Consider the following 16,558-nt stretch of genomic DNA (forward strand, 5'->3'; position numbering starts at 1 on the left):
TGTGTGTGTATGTGTGTGTGTGTGTTTTCAGTGTTGTATAAATGAAGGCGGAACACTCACCATCTGCGTGTGGTTGGCATAGAAAGTTTGCTCGTTCAGGGGGAACTTCTCAGGACCGAGGGAGTGGTAGAGTTTAATCATCTGCGAAAACTGCAAGCAGAAACAAGCGTGACGGTCAGGCGTCGTTATTTAAGCAGCAGAGGACTAGAGAAGTTACACCTGTGTTCAAAACCACAGGGCAAGTTGCATGATAACTAATCTAGAATTCAGTGTGGGACTGAGTCGGCATGGAGCTGCCTTGCCCTTTCAGATTCATATAAAAATGTGGCCCGGTACAGTCAGACCCAACTCTTGACTGTGGGAGTCTGAACACCTTTTGCCCTGGAAGGGGAAAAAAAAAGTTATTTTCAGAGCCGCGGGAGCTTTGCATTTCAGAAGTTATTTAATGTCGAGGTGTTGTAATGTTCCTTTTCTGGTGGACCCGCTTCCTCTCACATGCCTCGCCTACTTAAGTTAATCGTGTTGAACTTGTTGCGTCCAGCTGTGGGTTAACATAACAGTGAGCTTAGCTTGACATTGTAGCTGCACAGTGTTCTGGGCAATTTTCTGCTACAGTGGGCCCAGAAATACCTCTCTGCCTGTTTTATAACAGGAGTTATTTCCCCGTGTGATTGTAGAACGGAGGCTCGACAAAGACACGCTCTCTCTGACAAGTATGTCTATCACTCATACAAAAACACAATGCAGAATACACCACCACAGACCACTGAAATGTTTAAGCCTCATCAACTTGATTAAGAAACGTACTAATGCGCCGTTTCCAACCATTTTCTAGACATGAGCCTGATTGTTCTTACTGGATTTGTACTCTGCAGCAGGGTTGATTTCTTTCGAAGTGGCATACGACGATGTTCACAAAGAAACACCGCTGCCACCAGTGTATCCGACCGTCTTGGGCTCGCCTTACTGAGCGGCTGTGATTAGAAAAAGATAACAAACCCTCTCTCAGACTGTCATAAATGCCAACAACTCCTGCCTTACAGCAACTCTGAGGGGACAATCACAATGTAACGGTGGTACAGGGGCTCCAGATTTGATGACCCTATTCCTCATCCGCTGATTTGAGTTCATTCCGGGACGCAAAAAAATTGAAAATCGACTTGTATTGACGATACAGTATAAACGTTGCTGCAGATACGGTCGCTAATCTGCGCGAACGTCACTATGGACAACACACCTGCCTTCATAGTTAACGCTTCTTTGCTTGGCATGATCCGCCATACTCTGATACTCTGACTGGCAACCTGCTGCCCGTTAAGTATGTTCACCTGGAAATTAGCATAATATGACCAAGATGGTCAAGATAGCCAGAGAGCTTTGTGTCTTTTGTGTACAGACTTGCGTGGTTTGGGCAAAAAAAATCATTTCTTATGTCACACTGATTGATCACATGGTCAAGCTTATGTGCCTGTGCTCCTGCAGTATCCACAGATAACAGACCTGTGAATGGGTGATGAATGAGTTGCAACATGAAGAAAGTAAATTATGGAAGTACATGCGTCGTCTTCTGCGGAACACACTCTGCTCCTTTTAACTTATTGTAGCTGACAAGACTGCAATTATGAAGCTATGCAGAGCCAAGCCTTCACACCCTTTCCACTGCAGTCTTGTATCGTGTTTTCACCGAGCACACAGTGAGTAATAATGTGTGGTGGTTGTGGTGGTGGAGGCCACTCGCTCCGCCGACTCCAGAGACAGGTGTTACAGCTCCCTTTAATAGCCCAAATAAATCAGCCACCGAGGGAGGGACTCACGACGCCTTTGTGTGGGTTAAAGTGGAGCAAACAGAGCAGTAAAAGACTGCTTACCACCCAAGGCTTGCTGCAGAAGTTGTAGATGGAGAAAAGGGAGTTGATGCTCGCGACGGCACCGAAGTGAAGGCCGATGACGAGGTTCCGGAAGTCCTCACCGGGGACCATGCTGTAGGCGTGCTGGCGGATCAGGACGAAGTCTGGCTTGAAGGACCTGGAGAAGGACAGGAAATGGAAATGAAAATCAACAGATAGAATGATGACGTCCGGCAGGTTCAATTGGTTTTATTGGAGACTGAAGCACTGGACAGATTGGTGGGAAATTTGGCACCGACAGTCTTGCCGCCCTCCGGGATACTTGTAAAAACTTTCATGATCCCCTGACTTTTCATCTCGCGCCGTTACCAGGTCAGAATTTTGCGTTAGTTAACGACCAAATACCTGCAAAACTAACAACATTCCAATCAGCTAAAAGGTTTTTAGGTCTATTCGGCAATTGTTACCATGCTAACATGCTAAACTTAAACGGGGATCATGGGAAAATAAATACCTACGGACATCAGCGTGATACCCTTTTCTTTGTGCGGATGTAGCATGCTAATGTTACTAATGCTGGCTGTAGACTTTATGGGGGAACTGTCATTTCGAGATCAAGGCTAATCAGGTTGTGGTGAGTTCGTGTTGGAGGGAAAAAAGGCGAGGAATATTTATCATCCAAGATTAGCCGTTCATTTTCCCAGGCTATGGTCTTTTGTTGAATTTCTTGAAATCTGTATTCCTGCCCTCTGCTTCCACTCAAATGGTCTGTCAACCATCTGAACACCTGTCAGTCATCATGAAGAGCTGACATTTATGTGAAGGCATGTTTTATGACAGGTGATGAGGTACTTTACATCAAAATGTTCCTAACATTGTTTAAAAAGCATTTTTCATGCCGACAGGAACATTTCGACTTGACAAATGTCAGAAAAACCTCTCAAAGATTCCCCCTTTCATTTGTGCCCTCTGACCTGACTGTGCTCTCCACCCGCCGGCTCCTCCGGGGCCCTCAGCACTGTCAGCACATTAATGCACTGTATCTGGGCCTTGTGTTTACAGTCAAGGGCTCCATTATTCAGCGGCTGTGTCGGACTGAAGGGGTGAAGAAATGCTCCTCGGTGCACCTAATCTTTTTGGACCATCTATCCAATTAACACAGCCTAATCCTTCCTTTACAAACTGTTCTGGGAGCAGGGCCAAGCGACCCATCAAGCACCTGGAGGCCTCATTTCAAGCAGCCCACATTTCACAGGAACAAAGGAAATTCACTTTGACTGCAGCCATGTTTTATCTATCAATGCTTCCACATTTGATTCAGGCTTTGTGCGGCATGCCTGAGATTCCTGCACTTAAAAACCTTCATGTTAGTAAGTGTTGTCTATTACTAACATAGCTGAGCCACATTCCTACTAACAGTAACCACCACTTTTAGTTTGGATGTCCTCTTCAAGGACCGGAAAGGTCACCAGTCCATCTGTTGTATGCTTTCTTCTGGAACTCCATGTTGACGTGTTGAAGCATATTGAACAAAACCCAACCTGGCTCGTGGCTGCATAGTTTTAAAACTGGTTCATAAATAAAATGCTGCGAGTACGCTACCAATCAGAAATGGTGACACCTGCAAGCCCCACCCCCCTAAAGTCCCTGTACTTTTGGAAAGTACTACTCCTCTGAGCACAGAAAACACATTCCAGGTAATAAATGTACATTTAAAGATAAAGCAAAACACACTAACTTTGTACATTTTAGGACTAAATTATCTGTATTGTGTATGCCAGTTTAGTACCACATACTCTTCTATACACGCAGACTTCTATATCAATACTATACTTAACATGCAGAAAGTAGAAGAAGTCTTTACAATTTTATACAATTTTAATTTCATTTAGAAATAACATAACTCACACATTAACAAATGTGTTAATGAGAAATAAAGAGAGTTTGTTTCAGCTTTTTAAAAACAGCCAGAAAACGAAGACCTTTCTCTTCTGATTAACATCTCTTCCTCTAAACCACATAGTTCACCTTTTAGGTATAGAACGTGTTTCTAATATTTTCCATCTCTCAGGTAATTAATGAAAAAAGGCATAGTCAGGTGGCTGATATCTATAACTGCTGGGCCTTGGCAGAGGTGTTCGTATTAAACTAAGTGCCATTCTAGTTGCCATTCATGTGACCAGCAACTTCACAAAACTCCTGATTACCTCTGTCTTCTTGCAGATGCATGAACTCGCACAATGAAAATACATATGCATACTTGCACATACATGCACGGAGAAGGTCACTGGCTGCAGGTCAGAGGATGAAATTAAAGACAGGCCCTCAAAAAAAAAAAAAGGCCCTGGGTCCTCAAGTGCGGCTTATGTAAGACAGGACTGGCAGGACGACTGAGGAGTGATCTGGTCTTCGGCGACAGAGCGACTACAGCTGTTCCTCCCTGCTGCCGCACTCAGCCGCAGTGGCAGCAGACCAAAGGCTCTCGCTATTTATACTGGATGGAGCTGTTTATTGAGGCTCCAGAACCGAAACCAGATTCAACAGTTCATGTGAAACACAAGTTCGTGGTAAACACAAGCCGATTTTTGTGTATCGCGCTGATCCTAGCAAACACCCAGAGCTGAGGAAGGACGACCGGGTGCTGCGTAGTGTAAACGGGAAGTTAAACGCTGCATGAGGCCAGATGATGATTTTAAGTGCCTTAAACAAAATTTACTATCATAGAGGATGAAGCAAACCTGCAGGTGTTCTCATTGTCTCATTTCAACTATTAATGAATTGGAAAAATTGCTGCCTCAGCATTCTGCTGGATGGATTGGAGACACTAACCACATAATCACAACATCCCTGGTCCAAGTCGGGCCAGGTCCCACGTTGTCTTCATTCAACTTCTGAAAGTGTGCAGACATTACCCTGTTTTCAGTCACACAATTTCCTGAAAGCCTTTTAAATGACGTGCAAAAAACCAGCCTTCTCATCTTCATTTCCTGTCCAACATCGCTTCTCTAATTTGTCACGAAATGTGTTCACTAGGATTCGCGAACACGGACAAACGTATTCCATCTTTAACTCGTGCTGACCATCCAAGCCTATGTGCAAGATTCCAGTCCACCATATTCCTAGCACCCTGATACCTCGCACAAATTGTGGGTGCAAATTATATCGCCACCAGTCACATAACTGGTATCTGCATCTTCCATGGTAACAGGACGCTAATCCTCGTTCTGGTGTGACGGATCATTACTTCATGATGATGAAGCAGCTTTGAAAAGTGAATATTACTAACACTATAATGGCTTATCCCGCTTGGCTAACGCTTCTAAAGCCTTGAAGGTTAGCTGGTTAGCCTAAGTTATTATGATACTTTGTTACTTACGCTAGCTGCACCAGATGTAACCTCTCCAGTGACATCCCCAGGAAGCTCAAGAATACATTATATTTGATCATTTCTGCAGATTGATTTCCTCACAGTGGATCGATTAATCAGCAACTCAGTCCATAAGCAAGTTCTATATGTTAAGACAGCTGCAAAAAAGTTACCTCTCTAACTCTCACTTGTGGAATCATGCTCACCAGATTACTGTAGGTCAGACACAGGCGACCATGTTTAGAAATAGCTTCACTTTCAATGAATGAAAAATGAAATTGATTCACTCTTTTTCAGGGACTGATGACCAGTCTTAAGGGCATCCACAGCCTCACAATACTCGATACTCTAACACGTACATGATTCACAGTGCAGATGCACATTAGTACGGACAACCTTTTGTCCCATGTTTTTATCTGTTATGATCTGTTTACTACTTACCACTACCACTGTCGGACAGCGTGCCTGCATAATGCAAGATAGACTTTACCTTTGTGCTACCTCATTACCACACAAAGGCCAGATGCCGAAGACATTCAGCTCAGCGGGATGGCTTTCACCGGGCTACGGTTAATGGAGCCAGTGCCCTATAGCAGCCGAGCTTTACTGAGGTTTGTCACCCATTAACTTTGTTTTTCCGTCTCTTCACTCGGACTCGTTGTGCACAAGCAGGGCTCCCTGCGGGTCGTGGATTACACTAAAGCGGCACATCTAGGCTTTACGATCCAAATCGCACGGGCCCTACAGTCATCACTTCACGGATGATATGCTAATGCGCCCTTTGAATGGGCTATCAGCGGCGCAATAAAGACTCATAACAGGCACTGATAGGGAGATGGCAGGGTTATAGATTAGGACATGAGGAGGGAATGGATCCACGTGGAATCATGAGCCCACTCAACACTTGAATGGAAAATTGAGCATGATAGGTACAGAAGTGCTGGAGAAAATATGAAATGCCATCACTGAAGTTGAGTCAAATAAACCCATGGAGAGGAGAACATCATGTAGATCAAACTGCCTCAGAACAGTCACACGTGCGCCTTACTTGATGCTGAAATTCACTTTTTTCTAGACGTGAAATATGCTTCAACTGACACACTTTATCCTAAAAATTTATATAATCTGATGACTTTTTGATTTGTTTAAAAAAATCTATTGATATAGACAGATGTGCTTTATCGACATGTGGATTATGGCTGTGTCTAACATTTTTCGTGCTTGATTATATGTAAGAGTGGTCCTTCATAGTGATGAGCCCATGGAGACTCTTCAGTTTCCCTCAGCTCAACGCCATGTTTTAGTATCTTTCAGTTCATTGTTTCGTTTTTAAGGACAGCACTTAGCCACTTGTTTGCAGTGAAAAAGCTCTAATAAACCTAATTTATGGTCCCTGCCCCGCACTAATAGACAAAGGTAGTGACTAGCTGGTGAACGCAGTGAAGCATTTAGCCGCTAAAGAGCCTGATGCCTCCCTCAGCAATTGGTGGAGACCAAAATAGAGCCTAGAACATCATTGGTACACATTTACCGAGCATCAGTGATATAAGTAAAGTGAGAGGTCCAAATCCAAAGGGTACTAAAACACAAGCCACAGTATGTTCTCTCTGCTGCCATCTGACAAGAGATACAGAAGTATCTGCTGCTGTACCACTAGACAACGGGGCAGCTTCTTTCCTCAGTCTGTGAGGCTCATCAAATCACACAACACCTTTTTTTATGATTTATCATTAAATAATTCATTATTTGTTTATAGAAATGTCTTCATGGGAAAACAATTATCATTCTGTGGTTTAATCCATGTTGCGAAATGATAATCAAATTGAACAGACGACCAAAAGCACAAGCTCAGATGTCATCTTATAGTCAGAAAATGTTTTGCCAGTAATGAAGAGTAGCGGGCAATGCTCAAAGCACCAATAATAAACTTAACAAACACCATCAACCTTTAAATCTGTTGGGTAGCCTGACAGTTATAAACTATATTGTCCAACAGTGCCAACAGGATGTTTTCATCAGCACTTCGAAAGCAGAAAACTATTCAAACCCAAGACAATATGCTGCCATTTTTCTCTCCAGATCTATTTATCATACAGAATCTCTGACCTTCTAATAGGCTCCACAGGGATGTCTGAATTGCGGGGAACGTTTGTCTTCATAACGGCCCTGTGCCTGGCTCAAAGGCTGGTGAGGGCCTTATCTTCCTCCCATCAGCCTGTCTCTCAGTGATAAGGATAATCGGGGTAGAACTCGGCGGGAATGCCACAAATGTCAAACAGTACATACCGAGGATCGGCGCATTACTTGTTCACAATGGTGCATTGTGCTGAATGGGCTCTCCGTCATCGGAGGGAAATGCACCTTGGAGAGAAAAATCTGCTTTCCTGTTGCGAAAGAGACACCACAGAAAAGAGCCCTCTCTACAGTGCTACACAATTGTTGTGTACACTTACCAAAACAGATGGTATAAAAAAAGAAAAGCTCCAGATTTTGTTAACTACGCTTATTTCTTCTGTCTCTCTTTGGGGTATGAGGAGCTCGCTGCCAATCTCATTCCTGAGAGTCTATATGGAGTATGGAGCTATAGCTGGGAGGTGAGTTGCTAGCATAGCATACAGACTGGAAGCAAGTGGAAACAGGTAGCCTAGTTCTGTCAAAACTTCAAATAATTGCTGTACAGAAAAATGCCATGTTCACGTGATAAAATTTAAAGCAGACATATTTTGCTCTTTCTGAAACACTATTTTTTAGCTTTAAGATCTCCCAAATACCCAGCCTGCACTGACTGGTCATCCCATACATGCCTGAGGCAAAGCAGTCTTTCAGTTCAGCTCCGTCACATTTTCATCTCCCAGTTTTCTTCACTTCTACCATAAATTTAGGGATAAATTATGCTAATGTGTGACGTGGTGATGTCGTGTGATGTCACACAGTCACAGAATTAAAGGCAGGACTACTGACAAGGCATTTCAGGCACTTCAGGAGAAGTGTTTTCTGAGGGAGAGAGGAGCTCCCATTGGCATGGACTTTAGGCTTTTTAACTGTCAATGCACAAGAGCCTATATAAAACACTGAAGGAATGGGAAAAAAAAAACAAAACAAAAAAACACATTAGGTCTCTCTTAAACAATAGTTATGAGCAACCAAGTGGAAAATATTGGTGTTTTGTGAATTCAACATCACAAAAGTAGCTAATTTAAGCAATTCAAGTGATGTGAATGCAAGGCGGGCTGATTGGAGAAACCATCTTTGCTGAGAGATACAATGTGGTTTCTCAAGAAATAGATACATAACATAACTCCCTCCAAATGTCTCTAAATGTCTATATCAAATTTCTGTTTGTGTACGGATTAAACAAACAAGATACAAGTTGTGAGTAAGCTTAAAGTCTGCTAGTTGGACGTTTTTTTGTTTTTTTTTATATTGGACAAAAACGTAGGATCAACACAAGTGCATGAGAGGGGTATCAAACTTACCATCTAACTCTCCAAAGTAGGCAATATTACCAAAAACTATTTTAATGAGTTATTATTAAGAGTTTCACCTACTTGAACTTCAGTGGTCTATATCATGACATCAGTAAACTACCTTGGGGACTGGACCTCAGTGAGTCTAGTTTTATCTTGAGCTCTTTCACTTTCTTCTCTGTCGCAACCTTGCTTTGTCTTCGGCCAGCAAACCTGCTGCATTAATGAATTTGAATCTTGACCTGTGCAGCTTAAACACTATAATAGCTGTTGCTAATCCAAAGCAATTAACTTGATCGTTTACAGCTGAGAAGCATTGCCTGTTGGCAGCAGTGTAGCGGAGCACTCCTATTTTATGTATCAAAATGTGACGCCCCGTCATACTGTAATACTTACACTGGCGCTCTGCTAACCAAAACTTTGTACGCTTTTATCAAATGATAAACATCATCAATCAGAAACAACTGGAGAGGGGTTTTCCACACCCGCCTCTGTCCACCTCGTCAAGTTGTGTGAAAAAAACATTTTTGTTTATTTTAATTGGTGGATTGAGAGTCAGTTGGCTGACTGTAGGAAACAAATTGAAATGTTTGAGTTTTAATTTATGAAGTTTTACTCAGACAAATCAGATGTTTTTTAGATTAAGCTTTTTTTTTTAATCTGGAACTGCGCAGACAGTGCCCAAAGAACCCTGGAGAACCCTCCATTCTCCATGTGCACACTGACTCGGTGCAGCATCAAGCTGCGGTCCCCTGGCCTGACTGGAGGACTCCCTGTGGTTGCGGCTGTGGCTCAGCGCCCGGTGGCACCAGAGCGACCTGGCAGTGGCTCAGACCCCGGGGCGGTGGCCCGGTCAGGGCTGCCAAAGCTCTGGATCGCCCCCAAGCTCTCTCGCGCTCCGGGACTCATCTCCACAGCAAAGTGAGCGCGGCGAAGGTCACGTAGAAAACAAAAGACGCACGCCAGCGACTAAAACAGCAAAGGCCCGATTAGATTCGTTTGAATTGCACCTCTGAAGTCCAAACAGGAGAGGGTGTAACTCCAGCACGTCTACTAGCAAAAACAAATTAGAGAATGTTTAGTTGTTTAATAGTGATTGTGTTGAGGATTTGGGGAAGAGTCCCACGGGAGGCAGATGTAATGAGGAAAGGAGCTGCGAGAGCGATAGAGCACCAAATGACCTCTGGCAGGAGGGGAAATGAGTGTTGTTAGGAGTTTGAGTGAATTAGCGGGGCCATTTGTATTCATGGCTATATTACAAAAGCAGCAACGGCGGAGTGGGCCTCACGGCCGCTGTACGCTTTCATTACAGTCAGCGCGCTCCTAAAGGAAACCGCCCTCAGGCCTCTTAAAGCCACGTCTGAACCCAGCGTGTCTGCGAGCGGGATTTATTTGCTCGGTAACAAGATGAACCTGTCTGAGGTATTAGGTGTTCAAGCAGACAGTCCCTTCACTGATTAAAATGGGCTTTCACAGGGGTCAAGTGAAGAGGGGCTTAAGAGTTGCTCTTGTGTGCGTGTGTGAATCGTCTCTGTGTGGTCTCGGCGGTAAATCGTCACCTGAGGTAACCAAAGGCGGAGGGGAGGGGATTTGAAGGAGGAGGGGGTGGCCCTGTCTAGGTTGAGACCCGGTAGCTTTCGGGACAGAAAATTAAATAGAAGGGGGGGGGGGGGAGAGAAAAAGAAAGAAATCAGACAAGGATCTGCTAATGTAATCCCGCTGCCTCCCTCCCTCCATCTGTGGGGCCGACAATGGAGAGGAATGTGACAAGGCTGTTGGGCCATGGGAAGGTCGGGAGCCACACACGGCAGAAAAACAAAACAAAACAAAAAAATCTGAGCGTGTGCTTCTGCGTACTGTTGAGACAAACCCAGAGAATTTTCTCAGATCCAGTCTAATGTCAAATATTTGTCAGATATTTACAGTTAATAACTGAATTGAACTGGTGACAGGCGAGACTGAAAGCTGTGCATAATAACATCAACACTAATAAGAGATGAACGCGATTCTGTTACCTCTGGCCGTCTTTGCCAAATTTGACTCCTGGTGCCGATTAATAAAGGACGTCCTGCCGCGGCGGTTTTCAGTGAGCATAACCCAAACTGACTGCTGTCACTTTTTTTTTTTTTTATTAGACATCCGCACATTCGTTAGAACGTGGGGTGAAGAGTTCATCCTCGGGCTGTTAGAAATGTACAGTACTGTAAGAGCATTAGGCCCGTTGGTTGTAGATTGCCTTGTGATCCAGCGGGCAGATGGTGCTCAGAAACTTTAGTGTCAGCTTGACCTACTGTCCCATTGATCTCCGTCAATTAATGGTAATGTTAAGTGGGTGTCATTTCAATTTTGTTCGACCTTTGTTCGATTTTTGGAGGAAGTGACAGCTAAATCGATTTGAAAACACTTTATTCACACTCTCTTGAGCTACAATCCTCTATCTTCGTCCCGGGGCTTTATGTGTTTTTGTTTTCATGTTTTGAAACGAGTCCCCGTCTGCTTCAGTTGTTCAGGAGAATACTGCAACCCTGTTTTAGCCGTGAAGCTCCAGAAACGTCTTGCGGAATACGAAACTTCACCAGCCTGTCCTTGGGCATAGAGGCGATAAGAGAATTCTGAATTTTCATTTTTGGGGAAACCTTTTCTTTTATTGGAGCACACCTCCAGCCATTAGTTTCAAAATGAGCCGGCTAATCGTCCCTGCTGTGGCAGCATCACAACGGCGCACGCCAACACCGCTAGGAAAAGGGGGTGCTGAAAGATGGCCTGTTATCTGTAGCCATAGTTTTATCTTTGTTTTTAAATCTACATCCTTGGAAAATTATGTTACTTACCAGAGGGCTATTAAGTGTGTTAAAGCATAATGCAGCATAATAACGCAAACTCTGATGTATATAAAGAAACAAACTTCCTTAGCTTGAATGAAGTTGTTTCTTCAGCAGAAGTAGACGTATCAGCTTCCCCGTGGGTGACATAATGTGAGCTGCTAGTGTTAATTAGACCCTCAAAGGGCAATTAACGTGTTTTCATTGTATTCTGAAGTTTATTGTACCGAACTCCCAACGGTTTAAAACCTCACATTTACTTTTACATCCACATTTTAAGCCATCTAGCTGATGCCACGACCCAAAAACTGCTTCCAGCGAGTGCAACAGTAAAACAAGCGCAATAAACTCCTCAATCACCAACAGTTAACACACACACACACACACACACACACTCCCCGACGTTAATCACCACTAATTAATCAAGGGGTTTTATTAGCCCTGTAAGGACGGTGGAGGAGAGAAACGTCCCTCTGTGGCTTATCATTCTTTGGCTGCTGCGATCCGTCTTGCAGCCAGACCAGCGTTCCCACTTGGAGCCGAGCAGCTCGCCGGAGGTTTTGGCAGCGGAGAGCGGGGAAGCCAAAGGGCTGACTACAGCAGTGCAAGCAGGGAACGACACGCCACAACTACTGTACCTTGTGGCGTGTCACTGTGCTGTACTGTAGGGCCGCGCGGTGCGTGCCACGTTGCACGTCGCGCATCGTGGGAGCCCGGTTGCGTGCGAGCTCGGCTTTTTTATGGCCTGGGAGCCGAAGCCGCCGTTCGGGCCATTTGTTGCTCGTCGAGACAAATTTGTCATGACGGCAAAAGTATGACGGTAGCATGAAGCCAAAGTACACATCCATCAAAACAATGAGGCAAAAATTGATGACCTACATACACACACGGTGCATACCCAGTGTTCTCATTGTGAGACTTGTTCTGTCATTTTTAAAGGGGATCTGGGTAACAATTTCTAGCAATTTACAGTCTTAATCACTTTTTTATCTGCCACATGTGAGCAGATGGTAACGTGACCTGAAATATTAGACCTCCCCTGTCTCTCGCAGGTGTCTATTTAAGCCTGTGGATGATTTCTATAAGTTGTTTAATGTTGAATTCGGATCGGATTCTCTGCAACAGTTAAAATGATGTGACTTTATGCCTCGTCCCTGTGCCTCTCTACACTCCTCCAACAGAGAGCAACGGTAGCTAGCGTTAGCTTAGAAATGAAGTCGCTGACATAGGAAAAAAAAACAACAACAAACCATATAAGTCCAGTCCAACACAGAAGCTTAGGAGCCTATTTAATGCTTAAACCTGCACCCTCATTCGTTCAGTCTCTTCAGGCGGTGTTAACGCACATTTCCACCTTCTGAATAGCTGTTTTTCTTTAGGAAATAGTATATGCGTGTTTGTTGTGCGTCACTGAGACATCCGGCCCCTGGTGTCATTAAAGTCACACCTACTGCTGAAACCAGCGCACAGTGTGAAATCTAAATTTCTTTTCATGACCTCATCGCTATTTCTCCACATTCATCAGTGTGCAATACAAGAGAAACAAGAACGTGATTCACACACGATTGATAAGACCTGTTCCCTCACTTGAGCGAGCTTATCACGTAGAATACATTCAACCATACACTGGCGGGATATTTTTGCATTGCAAACATGACACAAGAGAGAGAAACGTAACGGCGTGAGCGACCCTGAAACCACAGAGCTGTGAGAGAGTGTGCTGCTGCATGGAGCCAGCGGAGCAGAGGCGTGGACCGCGGGGCGCGTCTGCGTATGGAGGGCAGAGGTCAAAGGTCAGAGCGCTGTGAGCACAACAACACATGGAAAAGCAGGGGGCCTGAAGTATCCAGGATTTTAAACGTGGACACAATACTAGAATACCTACAATACCTCTGCGGACACGACCTCAAGCTTCCTGTGTGGGACAATAATGCTTCTCGCAAACAGTTTGTGTTTTTTTTATGGAGATAATGAGGATGAAATAAAACTCATTTTGGATACACTTCACTTCATACAGCTGTCTCTGCCTGCAACATGATTAATTTTACTATTGTAACGTTGACTCACCAAGCTAGCTAGCCAACATTAGCTATGCTCTGCTAGCTTGACGTTAACCTTAGCTCCTAACGTTACAGTAGCTCGCTCAGCAACATCGAATTGCAGCCACCTGGTTTTACATTAATGACAATAACCACACACTTATTAAAGTATATTAAGTCAATATTACCGCCCTAAAATGTCTAATATGTAATTTACACTAGGGGGCTCACTATCCACACAAAACACAAGACATTTGCAGATTGGTTTGAGGAGAGGAGCTAGACATAAATATTAAATAGTGACATCGGATTCTGCACCAAGTCTCTGTTAAGTGATGCATACAAAGATTTGACTTGACTAACACCATGGTTTGTGTAGTGCAGTAATCTGTCCATTTCCAGATCCTGTGTTCTAAATCGCTTTTGCCGGTGGTGAACACAATATTAAAGGACCGCCACTGCTGATCTGACGTGACTCAGGCACAAATATTCACAGATGTCATGTGTAATGTTTTGCCATTTTATTCACCTCGAGTTTAGTCGTGTTCGCCGACTTCCCTATCCCGGAAGTAGCATCCTTGTGAAAAGCACTGTTAGCTTGAGTAAGTTGCTCCGGACTTGCTTCTTGAATTAACAGTGGCGGCTCACCCGCTGGCTGTTCTGACATCAGAGCGCATTTTTTTCTCTGTGTTTGGGAAACTTGTTTCATCTGTCGTGTGCATCTGTTGATGCATCCCCGCGTTCACTCCTCTGGCTGAGAATGAAACACACTGCGATCAAAGAAATGTGTAGCTTTCACTGACTGCAATCTAGGTTGGAGACAGATTTTAATCAGTTTACACTCTGGGGTTTTTTTGGCTGATCTTTGATCCACACAAACTTTCAGTGTCCTCCTCAATGAAAGATATCAACCCCCTGCAGATTTGAACTTTGCAGTTGTGGGATTGTGTTTCGAAACCACCGTGCTTTATTAGTCATCAACTAATCAGACCGCCAGCCAGAAAGCACCATTATACTATTTGTAGTCTAGTTCAGAGTCATAAACGACAAGCCAAACCACAGCAGTTTGGCAGTGAGTAACAGTGTTGTGTGAACGCAGCAGCAGCCAGACCATCTGCTGCCTATTTTGCTGCTCTGTCATTACATCAATATCACCTAAACATATTCGACCCACACAATAACCTCCGAGTCCAGTCCGACAACAGGTTGCATCGTAGCATCGGCCTTGTTGCTGCGATTGTCCCCGCTTGATTTAACACTCCTTGGTGCGCCGAGGCCATTTCCATTACTAACGCTACTTTCGAGAAAGTTAAGATAAGAAAGTTATTTTGCAAAAAGTCCAAAACACGGATTGGCTGATTGTTCCCCCGAGAAGGCTAGAGAGAGAGAGAGAGAGAGAGAGAGAGCACTGCTGGCATTCACTCGGATGGCTGATGCAATGGACCAATGAGGATGCAGAAACTCAAGAGGCCTGGAGAATAAGAAGCAGAGGACGTTTGAGGGGTTTGGAGATCAGCAGTGACAGTTGATGCAGTGTTGGGTGTCAAGGAGGACACAAGGAGGAAGCAGGAGGAAAATAAAACAACCAGATGAAAGAATAAAGACAGCTGAGAAATTGTCTGTGGGTCGAAGGTGCACCATGAAGCTTTGGGGAAGAATTTTTAACCAGAAGACTGGTACTAAATAAACAAACTGACCTTAAAGGGCAAAGCTAAATATTTCCCAATTTGTATTATTACCTCATTGATATTGTAAACATGAAAATTCTAAGTTTGAATTTCTTCTCCAAAACTACACAGTTCCCCTTTAACATTATAGAGGGCTCAATATTTAAGATCAAAAAAGTGCTTAAAAGATAACTGGAGGTCAATTATCTGATTTATTCAGATGTATAAACTTAAATTATATGCTTAAAGGATAATGCTTCGGATAAAGCGTCTGCTAAAATGCCCTAAAAATATGCTTTATTCTCAGTAAACATTAGATCTGTCACAGCAGGAAAAGCTCCGTGGTTACGCCTCGCTTTCACCGCGCACGTCTTTGCGACCTTGTGTGTGCGATGCAATTTTGTTTTGTGTAGCGGAGCGTCATGCCCGCTTGATACTGTTGACTTTTTAATTTTGAAAGGCTGTGAAGGGTTGCTTTATTTTTGTCTGTTCCGACTGTGTTTACTGGCGTTGTTTACTCTGTTGTTCTGTGGATCCCGAGCCTGCACAGCCTGTTCTACTCTGAATACTGAAAGGACTTTGTAGCAGCTGTAAACACAACACTGACATATTATCACCTTCTAAGTATATATCGCAAATTTGTTCAATGTTGCTTATTCACATGTCTAGCATGTATGAGCTTGCTAATGCTAATGTTGGCATTTTTCTCAGACTCACGTTTCTGTCCACCTGATCTAACTCCAGTGTTTGCTCTCCTTTCGCTCGCTTTTGTCTCCACCAACTCCTGAGGGTGAAAATCTAGCTTTAAACGTTCCACTTTATTCACCAGTGGGTCGCTAACTTTGCTTGTCTTTTCTTTGGTGCTAGGCAGATACTGTGCAGTCAGGTTTTACAGCTGCCTGCTGAGGCTGTAAATGTTGCTGATTAGAGCGATGAGACTGAACTACAACAGCTAAGTTTGGGCTACAAAACCAAAACAATGAGCTTAAAGAAGCTAAACGTTTTGTTCAGCTGAGTAGAACTGCAGAGTCAGTTGATAATCACTATTAACTAACCCTTTTATGAAACAATATAAAAGCGTAATCATACCCACTTCTTGTTTAAAGCTCTGATGGTATTAGTGTGTCAGCTGAGCAGGAGCATGAAGTCATCTTTACCTCCGAGATCAGCTGATCGTCAGTGATCGCCTGGAGTGCCGACTTCACATAACAGAGCAGTCTATTTACACACCCAGCTCACTTGTCTAACTGCTGCTGCTACAGGAGCAGCTCATTGGCCAGAGGCCACCTCTGCCACTGCACGATGAATGGGGTTATTTTTTGTACTTCAGATGCACCCAAATGACCCAA

The 16,558-nt window shown here is 43.9% G+C and overlaps 1 protein-coding gene across 1 annotated transcript in view; it reads right to left on the reverse strand.

Moving 5' to 3' along the window:
• The window catches only part of LOC119032328 (synapsin-3-like), a 113,054-nt gene that overhangs the window by 61,075 nt on the left and 35,421 nt on the right, over nt 1-16,558 (reverse strand). Inside the window, exons 5-6 of the mRNA XM_037121378.1 lie at nt 1,869-2,025; nt 61-150 (exon numbers count right to left, since the gene is read on the reverse strand). Of these exons, the coding sequence (XP_036977273.1) occupies nt 61-150; nt 1,869-2,025 (247 nt within the window). The remainder of the gene's footprint in view (nt 1-60; nt 151-1,868; nt 2,026-16,558) is intronic.

The sequence above is a fragment of the Acanthopagrus latus genome, chromosome 14, assembly GCF_904848185.1.
Source record: "Acanthopagrus latus isolate v.2019 chromosome 14, fAcaLat1.1, whole genome shotgun sequence".
Taxonomy (NCBI): domain Eukaryota; kingdom Metazoa; phylum Chordata; class Actinopteri; order Spariformes; family Sparidae; genus Acanthopagrus; species Acanthopagrus latus.